Source organism: Copadichromis virginalis, linkage group LG6 (genome assembly GCF_057382275.1).
Source record: "Copadichromis virginalis isolate Kocher_CV1m ecotype Utaka linkage group LG6, C_Virginalis_male_GT1.1, whole genome shotgun sequence".
In the NCBI taxonomy this organism is placed as follows: Eukaryota; Metazoa; Chordata; class Actinopteri; order Cichliformes; family Cichlidae; genus Copadichromis; species Copadichromis virginalis.
The window spans coordinates 42,908,296-42,923,216 of record NC_140623.1 but is presented as its reverse complement, the minus strand read 5'-3'; the positions used below and the strand labels follow the sequence as shown (position 1 = coordinate 42,923,216).

The window sequence follows — 14,921 nt, the reverse complement described above, 5'->3', positions numbered from 1 at the left end:
TAATCCTATCACCACCATCCTATCCTATCCTGCATTGAGCTGCAGCCGCAAGGTGGTTGGTGCCTGTCGTGGTTGTAACCCCCGAACCAAATGGTGGACTTCGGAGAGGCCAAAAAAAAGAAAAAAGAAAAAGACTTTCAGACTGCCTTGAAGAGATTCTGGCAAACCGTCAGGGGACTCTGGAGAGGTGCACTGCACTGTGTATAGTGCGATTGGAGCGCAGCTGACGTCGACTGAGAAAATAGTCAGGCAGTGGAAGGAATACTTCGAGGACCTCCTTGTCTGATCACGAAGGGGATGACCCGCCAGTCTCTGGGGGCGAGGTCACTGAGGCAGTTAAACAACTCCGTGGTGGTATAGCTCCTGGGGTGGATAAGGTCTACCCCAAATTTCTAAAGGCTCTGGATGTTGTAGGGCTGTCTGGTTGACACGCCTCTGTAATGTTGCTTGGAGTTCAGGGGCAGTACCCCTGGACCGGGTTGATGGTCCCCATTTTCAAGAAGGCGGACCGGAGGGTGTGTTCCAACTACAGGGGGATCAAACTCCTCAGCCCCCCCGGAAAGTCTATGCCAGAGTGCTGGAAAGGAGAGTCCATCCGTTAGTTAAACCTGTAGCCAGCCACAAAGGCAGAGCAGGCACGTTAGCAGCAGTGGCCTTAGTCTTTTGTTCAGCCAGCTTCCCTTTAAGATCAAGATCAGGATGCACATCTCTGGCACCATAAAATGCTCAAGTTTGTATTAACATTTCTCTGGTTATTTAAGCTCAGGCATTAAAGGACTCATATGCTCCAGTTTGTTTGGCTAAGGCAGAGGCTCAAAATATATGGGGTAGCTAGCTAAGGCCCAGGAAGAGCAACCTCAAGATTAGCTAGTTCAGGAACAGGAGGCACAATTTCTGGAGTCATCATTTCAGACACGGGAAGAACAGACTCCAAGAAAAATAAAAGCATCTTACAAGATTACAATTGCCTGACTCGACTCTAGTAAGGTGCTGGTTCAAGCAGACCGGCTCGGTTCATGAGGAAAAGGAAGAGGTATCATCCTGGTATCTAGCACCATTCATTGACTTTGCATTGACGAACCCAGGTGTGTGGAATTTAGATAGAGGTGTGACCTCGACTGAGGGTTAGAAGGATGGCCAGTCCGGACAAGGCAGGCAGGTTGGAGCAGTAAAGAATTCTGTGAGAATAATTTCCAAGAAGCAAAAAGAGCAATCACCAAACTCCTTACATCAGGGTCACTCAAAGTGGTGAGATAAAGTCGGCACTGATGCCTCATTTTCCACAGTGTAAATGGTTTCTCTCCTGGGTCCATACTGGTCATGGCATTCTCTAACAATCTGAAGGATCACAAAGTTTGTGAAATAGGACCAAAAGTGCTTGATACAGAAGGCAAACTAAGAAGAAGCAAGGTATTTATTGACTGATAAAGTCCACATAATAATAAAATACCACGCTAAATTCAAAATCATAACAAACATTGAAGTGGAACTCGAGACTAATCGGGGAAATGGAAATGGGGGTAACAAGACAAAGCTGTAGAAAATAAAGGCAGGGAGATTCTTCTTGGGGCTGGCAGCAGGAACCCACAAGCAAAACGAGTTAGAGGCCATTAGAAGGAACTGAACACGATTTATTGTCTTGATGCATGCTCAATTATCCAGGTAGGTAAATCCCAACAAGTTGATTCTGTTTATCTGGACGTAGCGTTTCCAGTGGGAGAAACATTTTGTCACTCATCCAAAAAAGTTCTTCAAAATCAACTGACTGCAGGTTTCCTCAACTTCATAAAAAGCCTTATAATAGTTTGCAACTTTATAATAATTTGTACATTAATGATCAAGGAAATGACCTCACAGACCATTGTTCTTTCACTAGGATGTGAGGTCAGTGTGCAAATGTACTGTTTCTACAGCACATTGAAAACGCTACATCCAGATGAACAGAATCACCTTTTGGGGAAAAAATGTATTGATGTACAGAATTCAGATAGAGATATTTTGCGATAAGACTCCGATGGCCCATCTCAGAATGGATTCCCAGTGGTGATGGGGATTAGAGCAGGACCCCGCCCAGAGTCTAGACGCTTGTGGTGTAGATAGAGGCTTGAATGGAGCCTGAGTGATGAGGTTACACTTCGAAATATTTCACAAACACTCACAATTTCTAGTCACTTTGCATAAAGTGACTACTGATGATCATTTAATAGTTTTACTGATTTTACAGATATAAGCACCCAGTAATGTTTCTTTTGTTAGTTGTGGATACCTGTTTGCTGTTAATTTAAAAAATAGCTGTGACCACATGTTTACTTACAGAGCTCTGTTGGAGGCTTTGACCACTGGCAGCAGCCTCAGAAGAGCCTCCTCTGAAGCAGAGTATTTATTCAGGTCAAACTCAAACAGATTTTTTTCTGATGACAGTAAGATGAAGACCAGAGCTGACCACTGAGCAGGAGACAGTTTATCTGTGGAGAGACTTCCTGAACTCAAGGACTGCTGGATCTCCTCTACTAGAGAACGATCATTTAATTCATTCAGACAGTGGAACAGATTGATGCTTTTCTCTGCAGACAGATTCTCACTTAGTTTCTCCTTAATGTACTGGACTGTTTCCTGATTGGTTTGTGAGCTACTTCCTGTCTGTGTCAGCAGGCCTCGTAGGAGGGTCTGATTGGTCTGCAGTGAAAGACCCAGGAGGAAACGGAGGAACAAGTCCAGGTGTCCATTTGGGCTCTGTAAGGCCTTGTTCACAGCAGTTTGGTAGAAGTTTTTCTCTGTAGATTCTCTTGTGTCAGAGTTCTTGGAGGTTGTTTGTTGTTCTTCCAGCAGATTGAGTCCAGAGTTGATGAAGGTCAGATGGACATGAAGAGCAGCCAGAAACTCCTGAACACTCAGATGGATGAAGCAGAACACCTTGTCCTGGTACAGTCCTCTCTCCTCTTTAAAGATCTGTGTGAACACTCCTGAGTACACTGAGGCTGCTCTGATATCGATGCCACACTCTGTCAGGTCTGATTCATAGAAGATCAGGTTTCCTTTCTGCAGCTGATCAAAAGCCAGTTTTCCCAGAGACTCAATCATCTTCCTGCTCTCTGGACTCCAGTGTGGATCTGTCTCAGCTCCTCCATCATACTTGACCTTCTTCACTTTGGCCTGAACCACCAGGAAGCGGATGTACATCTCAGTCAGGGTGTTGGGCAGCTGTCCTCCCTGTCTGGTTTCCAGCACATCCTCCAGAACTGTAGCAGTGATCCAGCAGAAGACTGGGATGTGGCACATGATGTGGAGGCTTCGTGAAGTCTTGATGTGGGAGATGATCCTGCTGGACTGCTTCTTATCTCCAATTCTCTTCCTGAAGTACTCCTCCTTCTGTGGGTCAGTGAACCCTCTGACCTCTGTCACCATGTCAACAAACCCAGGAGGGATCTGATTGGCTGCTGCAGGTCGTGTTGTTATCCAGAGACGAGCAGAGGGAAGCAGTTTCCCCCTGATGAGGTTTATCAGCAGCACATCCACTGAGGTGGACTCTGTAACATCAGTTAGGATTGTAGTTTTGTGGAAGTCCAGAGGAAGGCGACACTCATCCAGACCATCAAAGATGAACACAACCTGGACGTCTTCAAAGCTGCAGATTCCTGCTTCTTTGGTTTCAGTAAAGAAGTGATGAACAAGTCCCACCAAGCTGAACTTCTCTTCTTTCAGCACATTCAGCTCTCTGAAAGTGAATGGAAACATGAACTGGAAGTCCTGGTTGGCTTTGCCTTCAGCCCAGTCCAGGGTGAACTTCTGTGTTAGGACAGTTTTCCCAATGCCAGCCACTCCCTTTGTCAGCACAGTTCTGATTGGTTCATCTCTTCCAGGTGGGAGTTTAAAGATGTCTTCTTGTCTGATGGTTGTTTCTGGTTTGTCTGGTTTCCTGGATGCTGTTTCCATCTGTCTGACCTCATGTTCATCATTAACCTCTGCAGTCCCTCCCTCTGTGATGTAGAGCTCTGTGTAGATCTGATTCAGAAGGGTCGGGTTTCCTGCTTTAGCGATGCCCTCAAACACATGCTGGAACTTCTTTGACAAGAAAGATTTGAGATGATGTTGAAAAGCTCCAATGGGAATTCCTAAAGGAACAGAGGAGTAAGAATCTCAACTTATTGATTGCACATGTTGACGTGTCTCTAAAGACATAAGTAAATTTCCCATTAATCCAGCAGTTTAAATCCTCTTACTGCTCTGCAGGCGGTCAGCCAGCTCGTCCTGTTTCATGCTCCTCAGAAAGTCCAGCGTGATCTTCACAAAAGTTTCTCTGGTCCTCTTCCTCTGTTCTTCTTCTTCCCTTTGACTCTCTAAGCATTCTGGGTAATCTGGACTCAGAAGCTTCTGGATCTTCTTCAGCTCGTTCTTTACAAACGTGATGATGTTGTCCTCCAGCATCTGGAACAGGATACTTTATGAATGAGCCAATCAGACTGAAATCATGGAGCCAAACATCAGATCCATGTTGGGCACACTGACACTCCGCTGGTCTACAAAGAGCAGCATGAAGATGACTGTGAACAGAATAGATGTAAAAGAAGTTGTTGTACATGTACAGACCATAAATATGGAGTCCAGCTGTGTTTGATGGGCAGACTGACCACGTAAACCTCTGAGCTCTCCTGGTCCACTCTGTGGAGGAATCATGAAGAATTAGTTCAAGCAGAGAGTAAAGGTCAAGCAAGAGACATTTGGACAATGACCGATTTAGATGACTCCTTGCAGCTGTAAATGTTCAACAGTTCATTTTCAACAGAAATTCATAGTTGAAAAGTATTTAAAGCATTATATTTTATCTCAAACACAGTTTGATCATCAGAGATGACAATAGTTACTCCTTAACTCAACAACACGATGACAACAACAAGATGAAATACATGATTCTGGTTTACAAACTAAGCAGAATGGTGACACGGTAATTAGTATGGTTGTTTTTCAAAAAAGCAAAAAGTTAAACAGAATGTGAAAATGTGCCAAACGTGGAAAAATATAGTTCAGTCTTAGTCTTTTAAAAAAAAAAAAAGAAATCCAGAAACTTGTGAAGAGAGATGAAAAATATACAATTTAGTGAAAGTTTCATACCATTGACTCTTAGTGGCTGCAGTGAGCCTTTTTTTGACTGCTGAGCTGTGGCGGGGCGTGGTCAGCGGCACGGCTGCGGGGAGGCAGACGCACCTGAGTGGTATGCCCAGTCACATCTCGCCAGCTTAAAACAGAATGAACTAGGTCGTGTTGTTGCTGATGTGTGTTTGGCTGAACCGCGTGTGTAAGTCAACAGCCGCAATAAAGAAGTGTGAACATGTGGTTGGGTCTCTAGTGCCCCAATCCTGGGTTTCTGCACCGCTGTAAATGATGCACGACCGAACTGACCATATGTTCACAGGTCTCAGTACACTTCGTTATTGCGGCTGTGGGGTCGCTGTAGCTCAGGTGGCAGAGCAGGTCAGCCACTAATCAGAAGGTCGGTGGTTCGATCCCAGGCTGCCTCCTGGCTGCATGCCAAATATCCTTGGGCAAGATACTAACCCCATGTTTGCCTACTGGTGGTGGTCAGAGGGCCCGGTGGCGCCAGTGTCCGGCAGCCTCGCTTGCCATCGTGTGAATGTGTGTGTGAATGGGTGAATGACTGAATGTAGTGTGAAGCGCTTTGGGGTCCTTAGGGACTAGAAAAGCACTATACAAATACAGGCCATTTACCATTTACTTACACACGCAGTTCAGCCGAAAGCTGAAAGCACTTTTCGGGGCCCTCAAAGCGCTTTACAATTCCACTATTTATTCACTCTCACATTCACACACTGCTGGAGGCAGCTACAGTTGTAGCCATCAGGGCTGCCCTGGGGCAGACTGACAGAAGCGAGGCTGCCATATCGCGCCATCGGCCCCTCTGGCCATCACCGGTAGGGTAAAGTGTCTTGCCCAAGGACACAACGTCCGAGACTGTCCGAGCCGGGGCTCGAACCGGCAAACTTCCGATTACAAGACGAACTGCCAACTCTTGAGCCACGATCGCCCCTAAGTTATCTGTTTAAGAACCCATAGGCTGTCTGTTCCTCTAAGCATAGGTATCACCTTTCTTTCAGCAAAGTCACTCCACAAGATGAGACATATTCTCTCAACTGAAATATAAGGTCACAAATCTACAGACACAACTCCTGACCAAACCACACTTGGCATCAGTAGGCACTGGTGCACAGAAATTGATCTTGGGTCAGGAAGGGCATGTGGCATAAAAACTCTGCAGGATCCAACACATTCAGAGTAGGGCTACCATGATTAGTCGACTAGATAGATTAGATTAGATAAAACTTTATTAATCCCTCGGGTGGATTCCTCTGGGAAATTCGGACTAGTCACGATTACGTCGACTATCAAAATTGTCGACGACTAATTTAATAGTCAACGAGTTGATTGAAGCTTTGTAAGATCCTAAAGATGCAGGAGTAAGTAGTAGGATTTAAGAGTGTAATAACGGACTGAAACAGAAGATGGCAGCACTGCATGTACAAGGATGCCAGCTGGCGCTAAACGCCAAAGAAGGAGAAGCAGTGTCCTGTGTCGTTGCTGTGTCCAAATTCAGAGGCCGCATCTTTTGGAAGCTGCATTTGTAGGCTGATTACATTACATTACGGTGACGCAACGAAGGCTGTCCAAATTTGAAGACTCCTCCTAATGCGGCCAACAAAATGTCTTTTCCCCAGATTTGAAGGATGGGTTGGGTGTGTCCTTCGTGGCCCAACCTATCCCAGAATTCATAGCGCTGCCCAGCCAATTCCAGTTTCCAACAATGGCGGCAGCTACTTAGTTTTAATATTACTCTTATTAATCTTTCTGGGTCACAAAATAAACTTTTAACATATTATCAGGTGTAGGGATGGGTATCGAAAACCGGTTCTTGTTGAGAACCGGTTCCCACTGTTTCAATTCCTTGGAATCGTTTGCCACTTTTAAAAACGATTCCCTTATCGATTCCAGTCGCCCCGAATGACGTCATCACGTTGAGTAGCGTCTTTTACCCAGTAGGAAACACGGCGCCTGAGCGGCACAAACGCTCAAAAGTTTGGTTACACTTTATGAGAAAGGATGACAACAGGGCAACGTGCAATACTTGCAAAGTAGAGATTTCATCAAAGGGAGGAAACACTACGAATATGCAAAAGCATTTGCTCAAAAAACACGCGATTGCTTTCAACGAATGTCGTGTTTTTGATCCGCTCCGGACTAGCGAAGCTCAACCCAGCAGCAGCGGTAGCGTTTCCACGTCCTCTCCCATTAATACTGCAGGTAACTAATAAATTAGCATTGCATATTATGTTAGCGCGATTTACCTTATTACAAAACCTGCTATTACTGTGCGTTGCATTTAGATAACCATGATGAGACAGACAGAGTCTGGCTCAGATGCTGGCAGTTCTCGCTGCAGTCTACCGGTAGCGTCTCCTTTCAGGCCAGGATAGACGAATGTCACCGAGCAGTGTCTAAGTTTGTGGTCAAAGGCTTGCACCCAATTTGCCACAGCAGATGCCCCCGATTTCACTTTGGTAAGTGAATATGTTTAATTGTAGGCAGGGACATTACTGGATATTCTTGTGTAATTGCTACAGAATAATTTATGTTAAACTTTGTTATTGCTACAGAAGAATATTTATTTTATTATTTTACATATACATTTTTTTTTCCTGGGGACCCTGTGACACCCCATTGAAGAGCCGTAGGCTGTGAATCTCTTAAGATCTCACTGTTGGGTTTGTAAGGCCATGTTACTCCTAAATTTCTATCTTGTTTATTTATTTATTTATTTAGGACAGTGCATGTTAATGAACATAAATGTAAAAAAAAAAAATTACATGAATGTAAACATACCAGATTATAGCCAAGGGCTAATTTCCATCTGTTGTCCTTAAGCATAAAAATAGACATAATAATTCATAAAAATTCATCATTCATTCATAATAAAAACTCCATCACCAAACTTACACATACTCACCATTCTGTTCCCAAATAAAACATTAAAACTATACAACTCATACATGATCACACACTTGATTTGTCCATAACCAGTTTTTAACCTTTGCCTTAAACAAATTGAATGTCGAGCATTCTCTAATGGGTTGAGGAAGACTGTTCCACAGATGGCCTCCTGGACAGAGAGGACGTTCTGCCCAAATGCTGTCCGTCTGTGGGGTATAAACAAGTCTCCTCGGATTGTAGCTCGAGTGGTCCTGTCTGAGCTTTCTTTATGCCTAATGAACTGCTTTAGTGGTGGTGGAGCAAGGGAGTGTAAGACTTTATATATTAAACTCACTCTTTTAAGTTTCACTAAGTTATTGAAGTTCAGTAATTTATGTTTTTTTAACACATGACAGTGGTGGGAGGTCGGTTTTTTGTCAAATAGTTTTAAATGTCTTTTATAAATGTTTTCAATAGTTTTAAGTGTTGTTGGACAAGCAAGTGACCAGGACGTCAAACAATAGTCCATATGAGAGATGATCATTGAGTAAAAATAAGTTTTTGCAACATTCATATTTAAATTATTACGTATATGATTAAAATTTCGATTATTAAATTTAAGTACCTGGGACACTTTATTTATGTGACTCTTGAAGGATAATGTTGGGTCTAGAATGACCCCAAGATATTTAAATTCTGGAGCTAATTCAAGCTCTACTCCATCCAGGAATATGTTTGACTGCTTCAAGTTTAAGGGGCGTTTTGAAAAATACATACCGACAGTTTTTGAGGTGTTCAACATTAGGCAAAGAGAAGATATAAAACACAGTTCTAAACTAATCGACTTTAGTGTTCTCCTTTTTAAAAAAAAAAAAGAATCGATAAGAGAATTGATAAGGAATCGAATCGTTAAACAGAATCGAAAATGGAATCGGAATCGTTAAAATCTTATCAATACCCATCCCTAATCAGGTGAGAACGTAGCTGTGCGAACTTCAAATATCTGCTCGGTTTATCAAAACATCACATATTTGTAAAAGCGCTCCAACGTATTCGGAGACGTTTGTTATCCACCAGCTCGATAGCTAGCCGGGGTTCAAGGTTCACTAGAGCTGGCGAGAAAACCGGACTCCCGGCACATCATTTTTAGACCCCGCGGTCTTTCGCTACTCAGGTTAAACATGATATATAAGTCACTTAGATAACTTAAACATGTTACTGTTTGGATTTTTCAGTGTTTTATTTGTTCCTGAGTAAATTGGTTTGGCTGAGATTAAAGTTACAGTTTACACACGGCTGAATAAACGTCAAGCAGACAACTGATTAAACAGAAGTGTGAGATGCTCGAGAATTTACTCCAGTGTCCTGTCCTATTTTAGATAGCAGGGAGTTTATTAAACTCAACTGAGACAATCTGCCATTTTCATTAAAGTTTAATAAACTATCATCTTGCCTTTATTATTAGTTAGCACATACCTTTAACACGCTGTAAGCTAATGATAGTTATATAAGAGCAGATGCTGCTGGTGCAATAAGCTGTACGTTTTACGTCCAGTGGACGCATGATCTGATTAGTCGACTATGAAAATAATCATTTGTGGCAGCCCTAATTCAGAGCCCACCGAAAATGTGCACACCTGAAAATAAAATCTGTCTACCAGTCATATCTATGAATTGATTGACTGTTGGGGCAAATATGTGTTTGCTTAGCAATCTGTCTGATCACACGAGGGAAATGAAGTCCATTATCATACAATACCATCAAAGTTGTAGGTTGGCTCGCGGTTGGTAGTTGGAACTGTGGTGTTTCTACTGGTGTTTCTACTCTTTGAGGCTTTGCATTGGAATGCTTAGCAGTTTCTCAACTTCTGAAACCAGCCACCAAAACAAGGTTGGCTAACTTTTGCTTACTGACTGCTGAACCTGATGGAGATCTAAACACAAATCCTGACAGCACAGTTGCTTTCATCTATCTATTTAGTAACAATAGGTAGTTGAAAGTAACACAACCTTTTGGGAAACATGAACACAATGGTATCTGACTAGAACTGTCATATATGGGTTGTGAACCAAATGCATTACTCCACAGACAAACACTAACTCAAAGCACAGATCTCCCCCCAGCTGTTCTTAGAGCTGATGAAGCTTCTCAGATGAGAGGTGAAACGTCTTGAAGAAACTTCAAGAAGTCCAGACGCTTTTCTTTCCACACTCCTTAGACTACAGTGACCTGGATGACTGAGAACTTTCGTAGACAAATCTTTATTAGCTGGCAGATATAACAAAACATAAGGCAGTCAACTTAGGTTTTTCAGTCATTTTGCTCCAGCTTTACTCTAACAGACAGACAGGAGAGCACAACAGACTGAAGGAAATTAAGAGTAAACTAAGAGTGGAGTATGTTACATACACACCAGGTAATCAGGGAGATGGAACAGACCAGGTAACACAGGTGAACTAAATCTGTATATCAAGACAGCAGAAGTAAACCTGAACATACGCACACAAGATAGATGACTAACAAAAATAAAACAGGAAGTAATAGATACAGACTCAAACAAAATTGCATGGACATGACACTGGGAATAGGGATAAACTTATGGTGATACATGTTAGGTTTGTATTGTTGATTGTCATTTATGCTTAGAAATATCTACTTATATATGCTTAGAGTTTTATAATTAGTTGTAGATTGGTAGAGGTTTGATCCTTAATAGTCTGCAAACTTTGTGTGCATTCCAGAGCACTCTGGGAGCGTGGGAGAGCTCGTACCTTGTCTTATTGTTTTATGGTAGGATAAACGTATCTATAGCTGTTTTAGTCTAAGTGCCTTCTGTTTAGATGAACTGCTGGACTTCCAGACCAGCAGGTTTAGGGAAGTCTTTATGGGGTCACACACTGACCCCCCCACACACACACACACACACTTACACAACGCACAGGCAAGGTACGCTTTGTGTGTATGTATACATTGTATGTTAATGAACCTATGCATATTCATGTAACCTCAATAAAAGAGCAGTGTTACGGGGGAGCGGACGAGAGCGACTGGGGTCAAACGAAGGAACGGCGTTTGTCCGGTTCTCTCCCGTGCACGAGAAACATGAAGAACTTTGCCTACTTCGTGTCTTGCTGGCTGTGTAATTATATTGTCTTCAACGTTCCAGTGAATAGGTTCAAGTTACAAACCTATCAATACACACAACAGACTGGGAGGCAAAAGCACATGACGCAAAAAGAAGAACATGGGACCATGTAGGAAAAACACAAGGACCAGAACTGCAGACATGTTAACGAGACAAGACAAGGAACGCATACAGCCAAGGAGACAGAGAGACCAGACAGACACGAGGACACAACTGGGGAGGCAGGGACACAAAGGGACCTAAGAGGGAACTAACTCACTGGAGCGACCAGATTAATGTTTTTACCAACATCAATTTGAACAAATAAGTTTTTTCTTTCAGTGACAGCACTTCCTGTTTGAGCTTTAAATGGCATCTCTTTCATTTTTCTTTCCTGCTAGTGCAACTTTCATGGCCTTCCCTGCTTAAACTTGTTAACATGCTGTTCTGCATGGCGTGATGTTGCAAATTGCGGAGTGTCAGATTTGTTTCCTTGTGCCTTCGTACACTACGCCAAGGCAGCAGCAAAAGTTGACGTGTGTTGTGATCAGGCTATTCTGATACAGCTGGTAGAGAAAAGTCCAGTTTTTGACTTGAGCATGCTGAAATCCTTCCCTGAGTTACTTTTGACTGAGCTACGGCAGCATACAGCTAGCAACAACTGCCAAAGCGATGGTGTGGGGGGTTTGAAGTGCTGAGGTTTCGTCGCTTGGTTAGCTAACTGTACTGGTTGTAATGGGATGTACTGGAATGGAATCCAGTCTCTGGAAAATAAAATAAAAATTAACTGCATGCTGAAATTTCCAACAATCTGCTTGCTCAACCACCCAACATAATAATATGAACACTATCACTATGAAAGTTTAATTGGCACAATTAACTTTTTAGTGTCGGTCACCTGCTTAAAGCAGTCGTCAGTATAGTTACGTGTGTTTACCATGTGCAGCACACATTTCTGCCAACAGTTCAGTGAGCAGCAGATGAACTGATCTCCAAAAGGCACAAAGTCAGAGAGGAAACTTTTTTTTCTACATTTTAGAAGATTTTTATTTGATGGATTTTCAGAAAAGTGGAGAAAAATGTTGAGTGACTTCAGTTTTAAGTAAAAATAAAAACTAGTGTTTGAATCATTTTTTAAGCTTTGAGTTTTATGAGTCAAAGTGAAATCTGTGCAGCAGAGTTAGTGTTACGTCCTCCAACTTCCTCCAACATACAGCACGTGACTGATGGAAGAAAACATGAGCACGAGTATCACTTCCTGTTTGCTGAAGTAGATTTTCAGTTGTTTAGAAACCAAAGGCTTGTTTTTAAGAGACGGTTTAAATGGGATTGAGGGAATGACGTGTTTGCACTGCAGTTTATATCCAACAACATCAAGCAGTTAAATCAAAGAGTTCATTTTACTAACAGCTCACCTCTCTGCAGCAGACGGAGGCTGGACTTTAAAATTAATCCAGTGATTTCCAGACTGGTCACTCTTTAAGGACACACAGCTGGGTTTAGGTCCAGGTTTGAGTCTCTGATGGAGTCTAAAAGCAGGTTAAATAAAATTACAGCACATCTAAGCTGATCACATGTGAGACATTGTAACAGTGACATTAGCTTACTCAGATAACTGTCTTTGTTCAAATTTATTGATCAATTTTTTTACTCGGTCGCCCTGTAAGGACACAGAGCTGGGTGGAGGTCCAGGTGGGTTCCTGTGAATAATGATGGAGCAGAGATGTGAGTGCTGAGCTGTGACATGGAGAAGAGTCATGGACAGTTAGAGATCGTCATCTCACCTCTGAGCTTTGGTCTGGCTCTCATGTTCCCCACACAGGGTGGCTTTAGAGGGAGGGGCTCCCTCCTCTCTGTCCTCACACTGATCCATGCAGCTGAACTCACATCAGCTCACACACACTTTCTACCTTCACCTGCAGAGGAAACACGAAGCATTCAAGTGCACATCAACTGAGAGCTGCAGAGGTCGTGTCTGACGTGTTGGACTAACATCCACCTGAGACAGTTTTTATCAGTTCATTACAAAAAGTGTCACAGAGCCAAGTTCAGCCTCCAAATCCTCCATTACTGTAGTTCAACAAAGCAGCAGGTCAAACACGGCTGTAGAAATGGCAGCGAGCAGCTTTATTTCAGGACCAAGCTGACTGCTTACACAGTGATCACACTTTAACTGTTAGCTAAGCTAACTAACTAGAAGTTAATCAGCTAAAGAGTTAATGAGCCCAGGACACATTTAAGCCCTTTTCCATTAGTATCAACCCGACTCAGATCGACTGGTGTCCCATTACAGTGTAGAACCACATCAGTGTGGCTGAACGTCACAAACACAACAAAACACATACAATAAAGGATTTTTTCTCTGGCACATAAACAGATGTAGATTTTTGTGCAATGACTTAATGCAAAGGAGAGACTGTTTTTATTTTCTTCAAAAGGAGTTATCCTGGCACATCTGTGCCAAATGTTGGTTATTCGTGAAAAAAATATATGATGCACAAACAACAATCACTAAATTCTTTATGACGCTCTGGAAAATTCAAACTATTTACAATGTGCCATGTATAAATTATTTTCTATGTGCAACACTGAAGCTGTACTAAACCTCTCTTAGAACCAAAAGCTACAAAGTAGAGAAATGTAAAGCTTTTGCTTTTGTTTTACATCAAAGGGGTAAAGTCCATGGATGAGATGAAACATCAGCCACGGTGGCCACGCATTACTGAAGCGAGGTAACCGACCACACTCAGGGATGCCTAACTGAAGGCAGCGACCTGCCGTTTTGGCTTTTCCTCCCTACGCCCTCTGCTGCCATGCCTCAAGCACACTAGTACAGCCAGGTTTACATTGTGTCCTCTTCCTCTCGCCTACAGGAAAGGAAGAATGGAAGGTCAATGCAAGGCAAGAGGAATTATGGGAAAATGGAGCAAAAACACAGTGGAGGAAAGAAAATGAAACAAAAGTGCACTTCCTCCATCACTGCTAAAGTCAACGTAGTATGAAATTTCATCACCATTTCTTACCAGTGACGGGGCATCGCTGTGTGGCGTCTGCACCGCTACACCAACTAGAGCTGGGGCACAAGTTCAAGTTCAAATTTTATTCGCCACGTGCAGGTTGCCCTGCAGTGGAATGGACCCGCCTGCAGGTTGCCCCTGCAACAAACAGGGGAGCTTGGAGGTCCATGCTAATCCAGATGTATGAAAAGCCCTCGCATGTAGAAAAGGTTTCACAGCAAAAGGACACAAATGACATTAAATTGGAGGAAAGCGTAGTTCTTCAGCTGTGGCTTGAACTTTATGTTGTTCTCTCAGTAAGCACAAAAACTAGCTGAGGATGGAGTTAGCATAAACAGAGAACTAGCTAGCGTTGTATCTGCAAAGAGACAACAGTGTTATTGAAACATGGCTTGTTCAAAGTGAACAATTACGATTAAACACACAAAGCATTCACAAACGTCACCATGTTCTCCAGCAGTGCCGTGAGTCGAGGCCTCTCTCACTCCAGGTGCTCGCTGGTCAGCGCCCATAAATGACGTCCGTTTGATTAAACCACTTCCTGTCCTGTCTGTTGGACCCACGTCAGCCATTGTGGTCCTTGATGGCCCGGTAATCACTTTTCAGTTTTTAACGTTTTTAAAGCCACTGGTTACTGTGCATTGGTCCCTTTAGCAGCCAACCTTTGCAATGCGGATCACTTCATTCTGCTTCATCTGAATTTGTTCTTCAGCCACTGTGCACAAAAAGGTCTGCACCTCTTCATTTGACCACAGTGCTGCTTTCTGCCCGTCCGTTTCTTTCACTGTCATCTTAAACATGG

General features: G+C 43.0%; 1 protein-coding gene across 3 annotated transcripts in view; it reads right to left on the bottom strand.

Annotated features, from left to right (window-relative positions):
- Window positions 1-4,647, bottom strand: part of LOC146708579 (NLR family CARD domain-containing protein 3-like) — a 13,421-nt gene extending 8,774 nt beyond the window's left edge. For 2 of the 3 annotated variants that reach the window (XM_085460573.1, XM_085460574.1), the window contains exons 1-2: window positions 4,221-4,425; window positions 2,315-4,112 (exon numbers count right to left, since the gene is read on the bottom strand). In XM_085460573.1, coding sequence (XP_085316699.1) covers window positions 2,315-4,112; window positions 4,221-4,425 — 2,003 coding nt within the window. Of the gene's footprint in view, window positions 1-2,228; window positions 4,113-4,220; window positions 4,426-4,587 lie in introns of those variants that run through there. The other variant, XM_085460572.1, reaches the window with a different exon arrangement.
- Between the last annotated feature and the right edge of the window lie 10,274 nt (window positions 4,648-14,921).